General features: G+C 47.9%; 1 protein-coding gene across 1 annotated transcript in view; it reads left to right on the plus strand.

The window, feature by feature from the left end:
- The window catches only part of rxfp1 (relaxin family peptide receptor 1), a 173,643-nt gene that overhangs the window by 42,622 nt on the left and 110,283 nt on the right, over positions 1-20,738 (plus strand). Inside the window, 1 exon segment of the mRNA XM_070862488.1 lies at positions 12,871-12,942. Within this exon segment, the coding sequence (XP_070718589.1) occupies positions 12,871-12,942 (72 nt within the window).

A 20,738-nucleotide genomic window follows, 5' to 3' on the forward strand; every position in this document is an offset into this window, starting at 1 on the left:
CTTCAAGATCCCTCTGTTCCTCCACATCTCTCAGTATCCTCCCATTTATTGTGCATTTCCTTGCCTTGTTGCCTCTCCCTAAATGAAACATACGAAGCATACGAAAAATGCCGGACAGGTAAGGACCATCTGGTCCATCAAGCCTGTCCCACAATTGCGATACCTTGTGTATCACAACATATACATTACATCCCACCCCAACCATATGATCGCCTGGGAGAGGCAAAAAAACAGATTGAATTCCGTTTGTCACTTTTCTGCCCAACTGACCAGTTCATCAGTATCTTCCTGCAGTCTCGAGCTTTCCTCCTCACTGTCAACCACAAGGCCAACTTTTGTATCAGCTGCAAATTTCTTTATCATGCCCCCTACATTTAAGTCTAAAGCATTAATATACACAGGTGCAGCGTCGAGAAGCCGGAACCACTGGGACTGACGCCATTCCGGATTCCAGGCTTTTCCAGACTTTCGATTGTCTTTTTGACGTCAGGAATCCGGAAACACCCGAGCCCAGATTCGGGTATTTCCAGATTTTGGAACGTCAGAAAGGGGGGATGTCCCCGCTGAGGAGCTGTTCAAGGCAAGCCCCGTCGATGAGGTCGGTGGGTGGGGCCCCGCCGCCGAGGAGGTATTCGGACGGGTCCCATCACCAAGGAGCTGTTCATGCGGGCCCCGCCGTGGTGGAGCTGTTCGGGCGAGCCCCGCCATGGTGGAGCTGTTCGGGTGGGCCCCGCCATGGTGGAGCTGTTTGGATGGGCCCCGCCATGGTAGAGCTGTTCGGGTGGGCCCCACCATGGTGGAGCTGTTTGGGTGAGCCCCGCCATGGTGGAGCTGTTCGGGTGGGCCCCACCATGGTGGAGCTGTTCGGGTGGGCCCCACCATGGTGGAGCTGTTCGGGTGGGCCCCACCATGGTGGAGCTGTTCGGGTGGGCCCCACCATGGTGGAGCTGTTCGGGTGGGCCCCACCATGGTGGAGCTGTTCGGGTGGGCCCCACCATGGTGGAGCTGTTCGGGTGGGCCCCACCATGGTGGAGCTGTTCGGGTGGGCCCCACCATGGTGGAGCTGTTCGGGTGGGCCCCACCATGGTGGAGCTGTTCGGGTGGGCCCCACCATGGTGGAGCTGTTCGGGTGGGCCCCACCATGGTGGAGCTGTTCGGGTGGGCCCCACCATGGTGGAGCTGTTCGGGTGGGCCCCACCATGGTGGAGCTGTTCGGGTGGGCCCCACCATGGTGGAGCTGTTCGGGTGGGCCCCACCATGGTGGAGCTGTTCGGGCGGACCCCACCATGGTGGAGCTGTTCGGGCGGGCCCCGCCGTGGTGGAGCTGTTCGGGCGGACCCCACCATGGTGGAGCTGTTCGGGCGGGCCCCATCATGGTGGAGCTGTTCGGGTGGGCCCCACCATGGTGGAGCTGTTCGGGCGGACCCCACCATGGTGGAGCTGTTCGGGTGGGCCCCATCATGGTGGAGCTGTTCGGGTGGGCCCCACCATGGTGGAGCTGTTCGGGCGGCCCCACCATGGTGGAGCTGTTCGGGCGGACCCCGCCGCCAAGGAGCTGTTTGGGCGGGCCCCATCATGGTGGAGCTGTTCGGGTGGGCCCCACCATGGTGGAGCTGTTCGGGCGGACCCCACCATGGTGGAGCTGTTCGGGTGGGCCCCGCCGTGGTGGAGCTGTTCGGGCGGGCCCCGCTGCCAGGGAGCTGATCGGGCGGGCCCCACCGAAGAGGAGGTGTTCGGGCGGGCCCCACCGAAGAGGAGGTGTTCAGGCGGGCCCCATCGCAGAGGTGTTTGGGCAGGCCGGAGAGGAGGTCCCGAGGTAAGGGCAGTGACGGTGTGGCGAGGCGAGTGGCGGTGAGGTGAGGCCCGAGGTCAGGTAGCGGCGGGGCCCCGAGGGCAGGTCCGGATTCCAGAACATTTTATGGATTCCAGACGACCCTGCCACCGATCGGTCCGGAGTTCGGATTCCAGATTTTCAACGCTGCATCTGTACTACAAAAAGTAAGGGACCTAGTACTGAGCCCTGTGGAACCCCACTGGAAACAACCTTTCAGTCACAAAGACTCCCGTCAACCATTACCCTTTGCTTCCTGCCACTGAGCCAATTTTGGATCGAATTTGCCCCTCTCCCTTGGATCCCATGAGCTTTTACTTTTTTGATCAGCCTACTAACGTCAAAAGCCTTGCTAAAATCCATGCAAACTACATCAAATGCACTGTCCTCATCGACCCTCCTTGTTACCTCTTCAAAGAACTCAATCTAATTAGTTAGACATGATCTTGCCATAATAAATCCATGCTGACTGTCCTTGATTAATCTGTGGTCTTTCTATAAAAGATTTACACTGGCCCTCAGAATTGATTCCAAAAATTTGCCCACCACCGAGGTTAAACTAACTGGTCTGTAATTGTTCGGTTTATCCCTTCCTCCTTTTTAAAACAATGGTACAGCGTTAGCAGTTCTCCAATCCTCTGGCACAACTCCGGTAGCCAGGGAGGATTGAAAAATGATGGTCAAAGCCTCTGCAATTTCCTCCCTTGCTTCTTTTAGTAGTCTTGGATATATTTCATCCGGTCCTGGCGATTTATCTACTTTTAAGCATGCTAAACCCTTTAAAACTTCCTCTTACTATGTTTATCCCATCCAATATTTCACTATCTTCCTCCTGAACTTCAACGTTGACCACGTCCCCCTCTTTTGTGAAGACAGCCACAAAGTATTCATTTAGTACCAAACCCACATCCTCCGCTTCCACACATAGATCACCATTTTGGTCCCTAATAAGTCCAACTCTTTCCTTAGTTATCCTCTTGCACTTTATGTAATTGTAAAACACCTTCGGGTTTTCTTTGATTCTACTTGCCAGTATTTTTTCATGCTCTCTTTTTGCTTTCTTAATTTCCTTCTTAATTTCACCCCTGCCTTTCTATACTCTTCTAGGCTTTCTGTGGTATTGAGCTCACAATATCTGATATAGGCTACCCTTTTTTTGTCTTATCTTACCTTGTATCCAGGGGGCTCTAAATTTGTCAGTTCTACACTTTTTCTTTGTGGGAACATGTTTACCCTGAACTCCATGTACCTCCGTCTTGAGTGCCTCTCACTGCTCTGGCACTGCTTCCAGTCCATATTCTAAATCTTGTAAAATTGGCCTTCCCCCAATTTAGAACCTTACTCCTGTTTTTTCTTTGTCCTTATCCATAATTATGCTAAAACCAACTGAATTATGATTACTACCACAAAAATGCTCTCACATTGCTACTCCTTCCACCTGCCCAGCTTCATTCCCTAACACCAAATCCAGAACTGCGCCCCCCACCCCCCCCCCCCCCATTATTGGGCTTGCTATGTATTGGCTAAAAAAGTTCTCCAGAATGCAATTTAGGAATTCTTTACCCTCTGTACCTTTTACAGTGATAGTATCCCTTCTCAATTAGAGTCCTCTTCAACCCCATCTTCTCCCCATGGCCGAGGAGCTCCTCCCGGAGTCGCAGTGCGGATTTCGTCCCCTCCGGGGCACAACGGACATGATTTTTGCAGCGCGACAGCTGCAGGAAAAATGCAGGGAAAAGCGCCAGCCCTTATACATGGCCTTCTTCGACCTCACAAAGGCCTTTGACATTGTCAACCGCAAAGGTCTATGGAGCGCCCTCCTCCATTTCCAATGCCGCCAAAAGTACGTCAACATCCTCCACCTGCTCCACAACGACATGCAGGCCGTGATCTTTACCAATGGATCCATCACAGACCCAATCCATGTCCAGACCAGGGTCAAGCAGGGCTGTGTCACGGCCCCAACCCTCTTCTCAATCTTCCTCGCTGCCATGCTCCACCTCACAGTTGACAAGCTCCCCGCTGGAGTGGAACTAAACTACAGAACCAGTGGGAAGCTGTTCAACCTTCGCCGTCTCCAGGCCAGGTCCAAGACCACCCCAACCTCTGTCATCAAGCTACAGTACATGGACAACGCCTGCGTCTGTGCACACACAGAGGCTGAACTCCAGGACATAGTCGACGTATTTACCGAGGCGTATGAAAGCATGAGCCTTACACTAAACATCAGTAAGACAAAGGTCCTCCACCAACCTGTCCTTGCCGCACAGCACTGCCCCCCAGACATCAAGATCCACGGCGCGGCCCTGGACAACGTGGACCACTTCCCTTATCTCGGGAGCCTCATATCACAAGAGCAGGCATTGACGATGAGATCCAACACCGATTCCAGTGTGCCGGTGCAGCCTTCGGCCGCCTGAGGAAAAGAGTGTTTGAAGACCAGGCCTAAAAACTGTCACCAAGCTCATGGTCTACAGGGCTGTAGTAATACCCGCTCTCCTGTATGGCTCTGAGACGTGGATCATGTACAGTAGACACCTCTGGAGAAACATAGAAACATAGAAAATAGGTGCAGGAGTAGGCCATTCGGCCCTTCTAGCCTGCACCGCCATTCAATGAGTTCATGGCTGAACATTCAACTTCAGTACCCCATTCCTGCTTTCTCGCCATACCCCTTGATCCCCCTAGTAGTAAGGACCTCATCTAACTCCTTTTTGAATCTATTTAGTGAATTGGCCTCAACAACTTTCTGTGGTAGAGAATTCCACAGGTTCACCACTCTCTGGGTGAAGAAGTTCCTCCTCATCTCGGTCCTAAATGTCTTACCCCTTATCCTTAGACTGTGACCTCTGGTTCTGGACTTCCCCAACATTGGGAACATTCTTCCTGCAAGTAACCTGTCTAACCCCGTCAGAATTTTAAATGTTTCTATGAGGTCCCCTCTCATTCTTCTGAACTCCAGTGAATACAAGCCCAGTTGATCCAGTCTTTCTTGATAGGTCAGTCCCGCCATCCCGGGAATCAGTCTGGTGAACCTTCGCTGCACTCCCTCAATAGCAAGAATGTCCTTCCTCAGGTTAGGAGACCAAAACTGTACACAATACTCCAGGTGTGGCCTCACCAATGCCCTGTACAACTGTAGCAACACCTCCCTGCCCCTGTACTCAAATCCCCTTGCTATGAAGGCCAACATGCCATTTGCTTTCTTAACCGCCTGCTGCACCTGCATGCCAACCTTCAATGACTGATGTACCATGACACCCAGGTCTCTTTGCACCTTCCCTTTTCCTAATCTATCACCATTCAGATAATAGTCTGTCTCTCTGTTTTTACCACCAAAGTGGATAACCTCACATTTATCCACATTATACTTCATCTGCCATGCATTTGCCCACTCACCTAACCTATCCAAGTCGCTCTGCAGCCTCACAGCATCCTCCTCGCAGCTCACACTGCCACCCAACTTAGTGTCATCCGCAAATTTGGAGATACTACATTTAATCCCCTCATCTAAATCATTAAAGTACAGTGTAAACAGCTGGGGCCCCAGCACAGAACCTTGCGGTACCCCACTAGTCACTGCCTGCCATTCTGAAAAGTACCCATTTACTCCTACTCTTTGCTTCCTGTCTGACAACCAGTTCTCAATCCATGTCAGTACACTACCCCCAATCCCATGTGCTCTAACTTTGCACATCAATCTCTTGTGTGGGACCTTGTCGAACGCCTTCTGAAAGTCCAAATATACCACATCAACTGGTTCTCCCTTATCCACTCTACTGGAAACATCCTCAAAAAATTCCAGAAGATTTGTCAAGCATGATTTCCCTTTCACAAATCCATGCTGACTTGGACCTATCATGTCACCTCTTTCCAAATGCACTGCTATGACATCCTTAATAATTGATTCCATCATTTTACCCACTACCGATGTCAGGCTGACCGGTCTATAATTCCCTGTTTTCTCTCTCCATCCTTTTTTAAAAAGTGGGGTTACATTGGCTACCCTCCACTCCATAGGAACTGATCCAGAGTCAATGGAATGTTGGAAAATGACTGTCAACGCATCCACTATTTCCAAGGCCACCTCCTTAAGTACTCTGGGATGCAGTCCATCAGACCCTGGGGATTTATCGGCCTTCAATCCCATCAATTTCCCCAACACAATTTCCCGACTAATAAGGATTTCCCTCAGTTCCTCCTCCTTACTAGACCCCCCGACCCCTTTTATAACCGGAAGATTGTTCGTGTCCTCCTTCGTGAATACCGAACCAAAGTACTTGTTCAATTGGTCCGCCATTTCTTTGTTCCCCGTTATGACTTCCCCTGATTCTGACTGCAGGGGACCTACGTTTGTCTTTACTAACCTTTTTCTCTTTACATATCTATAGAAACTTTTGCAATCCGTCTTAATGTTCCCTGCAAGCTTCTTCTCATACTCCATTTTCCCTGCCCTAATCAAACCCTTTATCCTCCTCTGCTGAGTTCTAAATTTCTCCCAGTCCCCAGGTTCGCTGCTATTTCTGGCCAATTTGTATGCCACTTCCTTGGCTTTAATACTATCCCTGATTTCCCTTGATAGCCACGGTTGAGCCACCTTCCCTTTTTTATTTCTATGCCAGACAGGAATGTACAATTGTTGTAGTTCATCCATGCGGTCTCTAAATGTCTGCCATTGCCCATCCACAGTCAACCCCTTAAGTATCATTCGCCAATCCATCCCAGCCAATTCACGCCTCATACCTTCAAAGTTAGCCTTCTTTAAGTTCTGGACCATGGTCTCTGAATTAACTGTTTCATTCTCCATCCCAATGCAGAATTCCACCATATTATGGTCACTCTTCCCCAAGGGGCCTCGCACAACGAGATTGCTAATTAATCCTCTCTCATTACATAACACCCAGTCTAAGATGGCCTCCCCCCTAGTTGGTTCCTCGACATATTGGCCTAAAAAACCATCCCTTATGCACTCCAGAAAATCCTCCTCCACCGTATTGCTTCCAGTTTGGTTAGCCCAATCTATGTGCATATTAAAGTCACCCATTATAACTGCTGCACCTTTATTGCACGCACCCCTAATTTCCTGTTTGATGCCCTCCCCAACATCACTACTACTGTTTGGAGGTCTGTACACAACTCCCACTAACGTTTTTTGCCCTTTGGTGTTCTGCAGCTGTACCCATATAGATTCCACATCATCCTAGCTAATGTCCTTCCTAACTATTGCCTTAATCTCCTCCTTAACCAGCAATGCTACCCCACCTCCTTTTCCTTTTATTCTATCCTTCCTGAATGTTGAATACCCCTGGATGTTGAGTTCCCAGCCCTGCTCATCCTGGAGCCACGTCTCCGTAATCCCAATCACATCATATTTGTTAACATCTATTTGCACAGTTAATTCATCCACCTTATTGCGGATACTCCTTGCATTAAGACACAAAGCCTTTAGGCTTGTTTTTTTAACACCCTCTGTCCTTTTAGAATTTTGTTGTACAATGGCCCTTTTTGTTCTTTGCCTTGGGTTTCTCTGCCCTCCGCTTTTCCTCATCTCCTTTCTGTCTTTTGTTTTTGCCTCCTTTTTGTTTCCCTCTATCTCCCTGCATTGGTTCCCATCCCCCTGCCATATTAGTTTAACTCCTCCCCAACAGCACTAGCAAACACTCCCCCGAGGACATTGGTTCCGATTCTGCCCAGGTGCAGACCGTCCGGATTGTACTGGTCCCACCTCCCCCAGAACCGGTTCCAATGCCCCAGGAATTTGAATCCCTCCCTGCTGCACCATTGCTCAAGCCACGTATTCATCTGAGCTATCCTGCGATTCCTACTCTGACTAGCACGTGGCACTGGTAGCAATCCCGAGATTACTACTTTTGAGGTTCTACTTTTTAATTTAGCTCCTAGCTCCTTAAATTCATTTCGTAGGAACTCATCCCTTTTTTTACCTATGTCATTGGTACCAACGTGCACCACGACAACTGGCTGTTCTCCCTCCCTTTTTAGAATGTCCTGCACCCGCTCCGAGACATCCTTGACCCTTGCACCAGGGAGGCAACATACCATCCTGGAGTCTCGGTTGCGGCCGCAGTTACGCCTATCTATTCCCCTTACAATTGAATCCCCTATCACTATCGCTCGCCCACTCTTTTTCCTGCCCTCCTGTGCAACAGAGCCAGCCACGGTGCCATGAACTTGGCTGCTGCTGCCCACTCCTGATGAGTCATCCCCCTCAACAGCACTCAAAGCAGTGTATCTGTTTTGCAGTGGGATGACCACAGGGGACCCCTGCACTACCTTCCTTGCACTACTCTTCCTGCTGGTCTTCCATTCCCTCGCTGGCTGTGGACCCTTCTCCTGCAGTAAGACCAACTCGCTACACGTGATACTCACGTCATTCTCAGCATCGTGGATGCTCCAGAGTGAATCCACCTTCAGCTCCAACTTCGCAACGCGGACCGTCAGTAGCCGGAGGTGGACACACTTCCCGCACATGTAGTCGTCAGGGACACTGGTGTTGTCCCCGTGTTCCCACATGGTACAGGAGGAGCATATCACATGACCGAGCTGTCCTGCCATGACTTAACCCTTAGATACACTTAAATTGCCGACAACAATGTTAAAAGTTACTGACTAATAAAGAAAAAGAAAAACTACTCACCAATCAGCAGCCAATCACTTACCACGTTGGCTGTGACGTCACCTTTTGATTTCTTTCTACTTCTTTTTGACTTCTCTCAGCTGGAGCTGCACAAGTACACCTCTCTCGACTCCCACCTCTCTCGACGCTCCCCGGACTGCTGAGCCTTTTATAGGCCGCTGCCTCTCTCGACTCCCGCCTCTCTCGATGCTCCCCGGACTGCTGAGTCTTTTATAGGCCGCTGCCTCTCTCGACTCCCGCCTCTCTCGACGCTCCCCGGACTGCTGAGTCTTTTATAGGCCGCTGCCTCTCTCGACTCCCGCCTCTCTCGACGCTCCCCAGACTGCTGAGCCTTTTATAGGCCGCTGCCTCTCTCGACTCCCGCCTCTCTCGACGCTCCCCGGACTGCTGAGCCTTTTATAGGCCGCTGCCTCTCTCGACTCCCGCCTCTCTCGACGCTCCCCGGACTGCTGAGTCTTTTATAGGCCGCTGCCTCTCTCGACTCCCGCCTCTCTCGACGCTCCTCAGACTGCTGAGCCTTTTATAGGCCGCTGCCTCTCTCGACTCCCGCCTCTCTCGACGCTCCCCGGACTGCTGAGCCTTTTATAGGCCGCTGCCTCTCTCGACTCCCGCCTCTCTCGACGCTCCCCGGACTGCTGAGTCTTTTATAGGCCGCTGCCTCTCTCGACTCCCGCCTCTCTCGACGCTCCCCGGACTGCTGAGCCTTTTATAGGCCACTGCCTCTCTCGACTCCCGCCTCTCTCGACGCTCCCCGGACTGCTGAGCCTTTTATAGGCCGCTGCCTCTCTCGACTCACCAACGATGTCTCCGCAAGATCCTACTAATCCCCTGGGAGGACACACGCACCAACATTAGCATCCTCGTCCAGACCTACATCCCCAGCATTGAAGCACTGACCACACTTGATCAGCTCCGCTGGGCAGGCCACATAGTTCACATGCCAGACACGAGACTCCCAAAGCAAGTGCTCTATTCGGAATTCGTCCATGGCAAACGAGCCAAAGGTGGGCAGAGGAAACATTACAAGGATACCCTCAAAGCCTCCCTGATGAAGTGCGACATCCCCACTGACATCTGGGAGTCCCTGGCCAAAGACCGCCCTAAGTGGAGGAAGTGCATCCTGGAGGGCGCAGAGCTCCTCGAATCTCATCGCCGAGAGCATGCTGAAATCAAGCGCAGGCAGCGGAAGGAGCGTGCAACAAACCAGACTCCCCACCCACCCTTTCCTTCAACCATTGTCTGTCCCATCTGTGACAGAGACTGTGGTTCTCGTATTGGACTGTACAGCCACCTGAGAACTCATGCTAAGAGTGGAAGCAAGTCTTCCTCGATTCCGAGGGACTGCCTATGATGATGATGATGACCCCAGTTAATATTAGGATGATTGGAATCCCCCACTATTACTGCCCTCTTGTTTTTGCACTTGTCAGAAATTTGTCTACAAATTTGCTCTTCTATCTCCCTCATATTGTTCGGGAGCCTATAAACTACTCCCAGTAGTGTGATTGCCTCTTTTTTGTTCTTTATTTCAACCCATAAAGCCTCATTTGATGATCTTACTGCTTTTGAATTTACTCTTTCCTGAATCCAACCACCACCTTTCCACAACTTCATTAGTTTAAACCCCGATCTAGTGCCCTAATTACTCCCTCCTTCCCCAGTACTGGCCCCAGCCAGTGCCCCATGAATCCCACACCATTCTTATTACCTGAGATTATGACCTGTGGAGTTCTACATTTTAATTTTGACCCTGGCTCCTTAACTCTCTCAGCAGAACCTCATTCCTAGTTTTACCTATGTCGTTGGTTCCTACGTAAATCATGACAACGGATCCTCCATCTCTCACCCCAAGTTCTTCTGCAGAAGTTATAGGTTGTGGTGGAATACAATTTTGCTGCTGCTGCTGATGGCCCACAGCACCTCATGGATGCCCAGTTTTGAGATGCTGGATCTGTTCTGAATCTATCCCATTTAGCACAGTGGTAGTGCCACACAACACAATGGAGCTGGATTGAGTGATTCCTATCCCTCACAGCTGGTTGCTGGTCCTGCCTCCGCCACCCTTAAGTTCAAGGCTTTTGCCTCACTTCCTGTAAAGTTATGGCAGTGGGCGGCACCAGCCATGAGGACATTCGCTGTACCTGCAGCAGCCTGCCTTGCTTGCTTGATTTCAATGCAGAAATTCTCCAGCTGTCTTCCAGCCATCCTGGCACAGGTATGTTCCATAACTAATCTTCCCCATTAAAAGTATTTTGTTAGTTGTATAAGTGAACACATTGAAAATTTACAAGTTTCTTAAAAACATACACATCCTCAATATTTATCCATGTGCCGAAGTTGTTTGGTGTATTTGTTACTTTATGCCATGTACAGTTTCAGTTTATTGCTTAATTAAGATTAGAAACTTCAATGTTTAATGTCGGCTATTTCCTTGTTATGGAAATTGCTGGGGTCCAAGGCCACAGGATCTGGTGATCTGCTGTTCTGTGACTGACTTTTTAAAAATGTTTTGAAAAGGCAATGGTCAAATAAAGCAGATCAAGTCTCTTAATAACTGATATCTGTTCAGTACTACAATAATTCTAAATAAAGTAGCATCAAAGCTGGGCAGTAATTTATTTGGCTATTACTATCTTGGTATAATCCCGGCACTGACGAATGAACAGCACTTACCTGCACTATTTAGAATTTCCAATCCTGCTAGACTTGTATGAGAAATCTGCAGTGTTCTGAGTTTGAAGCCGGTACCAAGCAGGCCAAGTAAATACAATAACATTTGCAGCCTGCAACGGATGTCATGTGACTGAATGTAATGCGGCTGAATCTACGGGAATAAGTCCAACCAGAGGTGGCAATCCTGAAAGGGCTATATGAATGCAAGTTGGTGCTGTTGTTGCCTTAGATTAGCAAATAGGATTGAATGAAAAGTGGTTGGGTACATGGGATCCTGTGGCTGCATTTAATTGGAATCGGCTATCCATATGAGTTAATTCAGATGCAATTAATATTTTAACTTATTAACTTTAAATTCATTTGTTCAAATCTCTGAAAGCACTGTTGATAGTAATCAGAGAATTTTGGCAAATCGCAAAAGGATCCAGATATGTATCGGCACCAATTTGTTGCTGAGAGAAATGCATTGTTTTGAGGGCATTGGTGCAGAGGGTTCACCTACAACTTGCTGTATCATACATGCATCAGGTGGTTAATGCCTGCAATTCTCCAAGACTGAGTTCTTCGTCTCATTGACAGGGGTCAAATAGAAAAGCAAAGATGAGGCCGATCCTGCTTCCACAGGAACAGAGGGAGGGAAGCAGAACCTGATTCAAACTCATGCTCCTCCTAGCAGCTGGTTACAGGGCAGAATTCGTGGCGTTCATGGAGCAAGGTGCATGGCTGGCCTCTAAGCAGGACTTTAGGATCAAGTAAAGGAAGAGGGAAAAATACAAATGACTTTGCAGAATAAATATAGGCCCTGAAATCCCGGCTTCCCTGGGTCCGTACAGAGTGTGTACGGACCCAGGAAGGCATCGCAAAAGCCGGGTTTCGGCGCGCAATGCGCATGCACCAAAAACTAGCTTTTCCGATCTGTAAAGTTTTTGGCTTGATAGATCCTTCGCATCTCAGGGAGAAGGACATTCCCACGGCAGAGATTGGGCTATTTGCCCATCTCTTGTCCTGCGAATGTCCTTAAAACTCTTGTGCCTGGTAAAAGCAAGCGCATAACCTACTCTTAACAGCGTAAGAGTTTTAAAACATATCAAAAACATATAAAAACAAAATTTAAAAATACATATTTATGTTAAAAACCCTGCCCATTCAGGTAATTTTATTTTAAACCACAATTAACTTTTTTTTTAAATCGGCAAATATTTTGTTTTCAAAAACATTTCTATCAACTTTAATTTCTATAATGTATTTATGTGAGGAGTTTAAAATTTTTTTTAATGTAGTCTTTGGGTGTTTGGGGGTGTTTCTCATTCGTTGTAATAGGAATTTCGGACTTAGGAAACTCCTTTTACGATGAATGAGAAAATACTTTACCGTGATTGGGTGCCCAGGCCCACATGACTCCTACAGACATCCCGACGTGCACGTGCTCTGTTGTGCAAGAAGAGGAGGCCTCAGGATCGGGATCTCTGGTGAGCGTTCGACCAAAAAGTAAGTGCGCATCTTTTGTCCTATTTTTAGTCGAATTCCGAGGGAAGAAGAAATCGGGTTTTCAGGGCCATTTTGTTCAATGAATCCACAATTATCCAGAGCTAGAGCTAGCAGGATTTGGCATCTATTTCAAATCCCATGTCATCTAATTTTCATCGTTTTGGTTTGAGTACTCTTTGTAGATTTCACATTTGAAATTAATGACCGTGCATTTTTCTTTTAGAAACCTACAGTTCAACGAAATAACAACAATTTCTGAACGAGCATTTAAGGGACTGCATAATCTAACTAAACTGTGAGTATCATTGATGCAAAATTCCTTCATCTAGTGATTAAGAGATTGAATTTGCACAGATCTCCTGATCATCCATCGTTATTTTGGCAGAGGAGCCACAGAATCCCCAGAGAAACAGTCTGAACATCGTTTATACCATTTCTCCAATTAGGTTCAGGGCCAAAAGTCACCAGGAGGCGCAATACTGGTTTATTGATGGGATCATTTGCCTGTGCACTTTTTGGGTCCAGTTGCTTTACCAAGGCCACTGTTGATAAAAGGATACCTGTCTCTTTAAATTTTTTTCTCATGCATAACCCTCCTTATAAACTTTCTGTCCTGCTGCAATGAAGCCTGATTGAACTGATTTTTTCCAACAGAAAAATAAGTATTTGTCTTACCGTCACTGACTCTCTGTTGTTTGGAATAATGGCATCATTATTGATTATTAGATCTCCCTTGGACTATGAGCCACAAACCACATAATCTATGAGGCATCACTGTAGATAGCATCTTGCAGATAATCTTCAAATCACTATAATTATCTTCAAGCATTCTATTGTACTGCTAGGATCTTCATGCACAAGACATGTTGCAGTAGCAGATTCACACTCTGATACTCTTTCAGTACTCAGTGAAAAGGTTGAAATATATATTCTAAAGAATTTCTAAGTGCTGCATATTTTGTCTATCAACACAAGGCATCACATTTTCTGTGTGTAAATTTGGGGGGAGTTTAAAATAAATCATCATCATAGGCAGTCCCTTGTATCGAGGATGACTTGCCTCCATGCCAAAAAGGGGAAAAGGGATGAGTTCACTGGTGTTTCAATGAAGGACCGAATATTCCAGGTCCCGAACTATATGTTGAAGGGTGGAAGATGCCTGTGCATGGATTTTTTTAACGTATGGTGGCCGTTGCACGCCAGCCACCACATGGGCTTGACAGAACTAGGTCTTGGTCCAGTGGCAAGGATTAACCAAGACGACTAGAGACCAGCTCTGCTGCACGGACCTAGTGCGCTCACATATTGCAGTGTGGGCTGGCCGGTGCTGCCCCTGGGCCCTCGCCTCTTCTGGGCCATGAACTCACGCCTCACGAGGCATGAGTTAAAATAAATAGTAACTAAAAGACAGGTGCCACTTATCTGCTATCTTCAGAATAAATCCCAGCCACAGAAAATACCTTATTGATCCACGAGTCAAAGGATTTTGAGTGGCCACTATCGACGAAATTCAAGTGAGTGCAGGCCAGGAAATTGGGGGGGATAAGCACTTCTACGTTGTCCCTAATGAAAATGCGCCTATTATTATTTCAATTTTCATCCACGTTATTCCAATTAATCCTGAGAAGGAGTCAATTATAGTTGCATCCAGCTTGCTAAAGCAGGCCCACTGACATTTCTGATGTCTCCTTCTTCTTAGGTGGAGTCGAGGTGACTTGCTTCTACACTAAAAATGAGTTCCCAGGTGACTGAAGAGTCCAATGCGGGACCTACAGTTTCTGTCATAGGTGGGGCAGACAGTGGTTGAAGAAACGGGTGGGTGCGGTGTTTGGGTTGCCGCGTGCTCCTTCCGCTCTCTACGCTTGGCTTCAGCTTGCTCTCAGCGAAGAGACACGAGGTGTTCCCAGATGCTTTTCCTCCACTTTGAACGGTCTTGGGCCAGGGATTCCCAGGTGTTGGTAGGGATGTTGCACTTTTTTCAAGGAGACCTTGAGGGTGTCCTTGAAGTGTTTCCTCTGCCCACTTGGGGCACGCTTGCCGTGTCGAAGCTCTGAGTAGAGCGCTTATTTTGGGAGTCTCATGTCAGGCATGTGGACGATGTGGCCCACCCAACGGAGCTGATTGAGCATGGTCAATGCTTCGATGCTGGGGATGTTGGCCTGAGTGAGAACACTGATGTTTGTGCACCTGTCCTGGCAATGGATTTGCAGGATCTTGCGGAGGCAACGCTAGTGGTACTTCTCCAACGTTTTGAGGTGCCTGCTGTATATAGTCCATGTCTCTGAGCCAGATAGGAGTGCGGGTATCACTACTGCTCTGTAGCCGTTGAGCTTGGTGCCGGGTTTGAGGTCCTGGTCTTCAAACACTCTCTTCCTCAGACGACCGAAGGCTGCACTGGCACACTGAAGGTGGTGTTAGACCACGTCATCGATGTCTGCCCTTGTTGACAGTAGGCTCCTGCGATATGGAAAATGATTCATGTTGTACAAGGCCTCATCGTGGATTTTGATATCGATAGTGGGGAAAATGTTGGAATCAATTATTAAAGATGAAATAGCAGCGCATTTGGAAAGCAGTGACAGGATCGGTCCTAGTCAGCATGGATTTATGAAAGGGAAATCATGCTTGACAAATCTCCTAGAATTTTTAGAGGATGTAACTAGTAGAGTGGACAAGGGAGAACCAGTGGATGTGGTGTATTTGGACTTTCAAAAGGCTTTTGACAAGGTCCCACACAAGAGATTGGTGTGCAAAATTAAAGCACATGGTCTTGGGGGTAATGTACTGATGTGGATAGAGAACTGGTTGGCAGACAGGAAGCAGCAGAGAGTCAGAATAAACAGGTCATTTTCAGAATGGCAGGCTGTGACCAGTGAGGTGCCGCAGGGTTCAGTGCTGGGACCCCAGCTATTTACAATATACATCAATGATTTAGATGAAGGAATTGAATGTAATATCTCCAAGTTTGCAGATGACACTAAGCTGGGTGGCGGTGTGAGCTGTGAGGAAGATGCTAAGAGGCTGCAGGATGACTTGGACAGGTTAGGTGAGTGGGCAAATGCGGATAATGTGGATAAATGTGAGGTTATCCACTTTGGTGGCAAAAACAGGAAGACAGAATATTATCTGAATGGTGACAGATTAGGAAAAGGGGAGGTGCAACGAGACCTGGGTATCATGGTGCATCAGTCATTGAAGTTTGGCATGCAGGTACATCAGGCGGTGAAGAAGGCAAATGGCATGTTGGCCTTCATTGCTAGAGGATTTGAGTATAGGAGCAGGGAGGTCTAACTGCAGTTGTACAGAGCCTTGGTGAGGCCACACCTGGAATATTGTGTTCAGTTTTGGTCTCCTAATCTGAGGAAGGACGTTCTTCCTATTGAGGGAATACAGCGAAGGTTCACCAGATTGATTCCCGGGATGGCAGGACTGACATATAAGGAGAGACTGGATCAACTGGGCTTGTATCCATTGGAATTTACAAGAATGAGAGGGGATCTCATAGAAACATATACAATTCTGACAGGATTGGACAGGTTAGAGGCAGGAAGAATGTTCCTGTTGCTGGGAAGTTACAGAACTAGGGGTCACAGTCTAAGAATAAGGGGTAAGCCATTTAGGACCGAGATTGAGGAGAAACTTCTTCACTCAGAGAGTGGTTAACCTGTGTAATTCTCTACCGCAGAAAGTTGTTGAGGCCAGTTCGTTAGATATATTCAAAAGGGGGTTAGATATGGCCCTTACGGCCAAAGGGATCAAGGGATATGGAGAGAAAGCAGGAAAGGGTACTGAGGTTGAATGATCAGCCATGATCTTATTGAATGGCGGTGCAGGCTTGAAGGGCCGAATGGCCTGCTCCTGCACCTAATTTCTATGTTTCTATGTTTCTATAACAGTGCTGTGAGGCGGGGGCAGGTTGGTTGAGGACCTTTGTCTTACAGATGTTTAGTGTAAGGCCCATGCTTTCGTACATCTCGGTGAAGGTGTTGACGATGGCTTGGAGTTCGGCCTCCAAGTGTGCACAGATGCAAGCGTCGTCTGTGTACTGTAATTCAATGACAGAGGATGGGATGACTTTGATCTGGACTGGAGGCGGCAGAGGTTGAACAGATTTCGGTTTGTTCTGTAATTTAGCTCCACTCCAGCGGGGAGCTTGCTGAGGGTGAGATGGAGCATTGCAGCAAGGAAGATCGAGAAATGTGTTGGTGCGATGACACAGCCTTGCTATACAGGTCCAAATTGGGTCTGTGGTGGATCCGTTGGTCAGGATTATGGCTTGCGTGTCATCGTGAAGCAGGCGGGGGATGGTGACAAACATCTGAAATGAAGGAGGACATAATCCCTCACAATTGACAGTGTCGAAGGCCTTTGTGAGGTCAAAGAAGGCCATGTACAAGTGTTGGTGCTGTTCCCTGCATTTCTCTTGTAATTGCCGCGCGGTGAAGATTATGTTCGTTGTGCCCCTTAGTGGCCGGAATCCACATTGTGACTCTGGGAGGAGTTCTTCAGCCATAGGGAGAAGATGATTGAGGAGGATTCTTGCGATGACTTTCCCTGTGGCCGACAGTAAGGAAACACTTCTGTAGTTGCGCAGTCGGACTTGTCACTTTTCTTGAAGATGGTCACGATTACGGCATCTCTCAGATCTCCTGGAATGCTCTCCTCCTACCAGATAAGAGAAATTAGGTCATGTATTCACGCCAATAGTGCTTCTCCGCCATGTTTTAGTACTTTGGCAGGGATTCCATCTGCTCTTGATGCCTTGTTGTTCTTCAGCTGTCGGATGGCCTTTTCTACTTCATGTTGGGCTGGGGTTGTGCTGAGAAGGTGGCAGGTAGTACGCTGCGGGATGGAATCGAGGACACTCACTTCGAAGACAGAACCTCGGTTAAGGAGATCTTTGAAATGCTTCTTCCAGCGAGCACTGACAGCCTCTCTGTCCTTGATGAGTACCTCTCCGTTCTTGGCCAGCAGTGGGGTAGGGCCTTGGGTGCTTGGGTTGTAGGTGGTCCTGACTGCGCTAAAAAATCCTTGCCCGTTATGGTTGTCAGCTAACTGCTGGATCTCCTGCGCTTTCTCCACTCACCATTCTTTAGGTCGCGGGTTTTTTGTTGGACTTCGGCCTTCAGCCATCTGTAGAGCTGCTTTCTTGCTCTCGAGTTGTGTTGCTGTTTCACGTTCATAAATATCTTGCACTGGCGGCTTATTAACTCTTGGATCTCCTGGTCGTTCTCGTCGAACCATTCTTAGTGTTTCCTGGTCGAGTGACCGAGTGTCTCTTCGCAGGTGCTATTTATGGAGGCCTTGAGGACAGACCATGCATCTCTGGGTCACTGGGAGTCGACAGGTTGTCAGTGAGACACTGGCTGAATAGCGCTTTCTTAGCAGGATCTTTGAGTGCGCCAGCGTTGACTTTCCTGCAGCATTGTTTCTGTTGCCGTTGCTGCTTTGGGGCTACATTGATGTTGATGACAGTGCACATTAGGCAGTGGTCCGTCCAGCAGTCATCAGCTCCTGTCATGGTGCGCACGTCCTTGTGGTCCCTCGCTCGGACGATGACGTAGTCAAGCAAATGCCAGTGCTTGGAGCGAGGGTCTTGCCATGAAGTCTTGTACTTGTCTCTCTGATGGAACAAGGTGTTGGTTATGACAAGGTCATGTTCTAAGCATTTTGTCAGGAGCAGGGTAGCGTTGGAGTTGGATTTCCCTAGCCCCTCTCTGCCGATCATACATCCCCAGAGGTCTGTGTCCGTTGTGACTCGGGACAAGGATTGTTTGAGGCTGGAGTAGAATTCCTCTTTAGTCTCGTCTGTAGCTTCCAGTGTTGGGGCGTACGTGCTGAAGACCGTAGTGCACTGGTTCCGGTCTAGAGTGAGCCAAAGAGTCATGAGGATTTCGTTTATCCCGCAAGATGGCCCACTAACCCATTCTTTATGGCAAAGCCTACCCTATTGAGGCGGCATTCTTCTTCTGGTTTACCTTTCCAGAAGAAGGTGTAACCACCACCTTGTTCTTTGAGCTGGCCTACCCCTGCCCGTCAGGTCTCGCTTAGGGCGGCGATGTCTATGTCGAAACGCCTGTTGTCCACCAGCTACCACACGGGCTTGACAGAGCAAGGTCTTAGTCCAATGGTAAGGGGATCCAAGACGACTGGAGACCAGGCTCTGCTGCATGGACCTAGTTCATTCATACACATTCCTGCTGTCCTCCTTTCTCCTTCCGGCAGTCCACCCTCCCTGGGTTTCATAGGGCGCAGTGGTGGCCTTACGACCTCGCTGTTGGCCCGTGCTGCTCCTTCGCTGGGCCTCGGCATCGCCGGTCTCATCCTCCGCTCCTCGCTGACCTCCACTCCTCCCTCTCTTCGCCGACCTCCGCTCCTCTCTCTCCTCACCGACCACCGCTCTTCCCACTCCTCGCCGATCTCCGGGCCTCGCTGGCCTCTCCTGGGTCCCGACCCCACCACTGGGATCGACCTCCGACAAATCAGCTGCCTGGGATCCTGTGACATCTTATTTTGTCATTCACTGTGGTTCCGTCACCTTCTGAGGGTGACTCATGCTGCTCCCTGCGGTGGCTAGCTCCTGCTCCTGCTCCACTCCTGCTGATGTTCCCACCCGGGTCAGGTCTGCCGTCGGCCGTGCTGGGTCCTGAGGCACTCCTCCTTTATGCTCCTGTTCCTGCTCCGCTCCTGCTGTTGTTCCCACCCAGGTCGGTGACACATTTCTGATGTGACCATTAAAACAAGATGTTAAAGGGAAGCACACCAGATATGAATGAATAAATTTTGAGGCTCTTCTCACAAGTTGAACAAATCAACTTGGTCATTAATATTTAGCAGTATTCTGTAAAGTTCAGTAGTATTCAATAAATTTAGTAATTGACCATCACTAATGCAATGATCAATAGCCTGGAAATTACTGCAATCAGTATTATTGTACAAATGCATAATAGTGCACACTCATATCAAATGCCCTTTTCCATTATTTTAACAGCAATATTAAACCTTTTATATTAAGTAGGTTAATGCCTCAGTTAAAATGGAGAGAGGAATGTATTTGTACAGTACCACAATATCGACAACAGTCATTTCCAGTAAAATATCTGTTGTGCTCATGTGGAAAAATATCACCAGGAACTATCTGCAAAGTTTTCCTTTGTGTCAACTCCAACACTGGTGCTTCACATGGTACCAAGGAACTGTTCTGCTAAGTTAAGGTCAATTAATCGTTTGTCCATTTGCCATATTTAATGAATGAGCTGCAGAGTACTCTGCTTACTGGGCAGTGAATGTTATTTTCATATCGGTGAGTACTCTACTTTTTGTTTTCACTAATGCAAAATAGTACTTGCAAAAAAGAACAATAATTGATAAGTAATAAATATAGATTACCAGAAAGTTTTGTAAGAGATATTTGGTTGAACTTTATTGCACTGTGCTGCTGCTATTAGGCTATTGTCTTCCCAGCACCCAGGTGTAACTCCAGCATGTTGGCCCAAAAGCATACTGAAAATGATCTAAGTACATGAATATTAATTTGACTGGGCAAGCTGTCACATCAAACTGCTTTTGTTTTTGTGCCATGTCACATTCCACCAATGGGAATGAAATGTATCCCATTAACGATCAGTTACAAAGAAAATAATGACACTTTTTTTCTACTGCTAAAGCATATCCTGATATGATCCAGACATTTAATTGAAGTTAATATATATTTTAAATACGTCACCCACTCACAGCCAGAACCTATAAAAGATTAATTTAGTAAACTCTTTCTTTGGCAGTATTCCTGCATTTCTGAGGAAAATATGTCTGGATGAATAGAATAGACATTAAAGCCATAGAGAGTGTGCAGTATAGAATCATTAGAATGCTAAAAGGGATGAAAATTATTGTTCTGAAGAGAAACTTGAGATGATGGGATTATTTCCATTGGAGAATAGAAAGCTGACTGGAGATTTAACAGAGGTTTTTAAAATTATGAAGGGTTTTGGTAGAGTGAATAGGGAAAGATTATTTCCTCTAGTTTGAGGGTCGGTGACAAGGGGTCATCAATTTAAATTGTTAGCAAAGGAATTAAGGATGATAGTAGGA

Source organism: Pristiophorus japonicus, chromosome 2 (genome assembly GCF_044704955.1).
Source record: "Pristiophorus japonicus isolate sPriJap1 chromosome 2, sPriJap1.hap1, whole genome shotgun sequence".
Classification (NCBI taxonomy): domain Eukaryota; kingdom Metazoa; phylum Chordata; class Chondrichthyes; family Pristiophoridae; genus Pristiophorus; species Pristiophorus japonicus.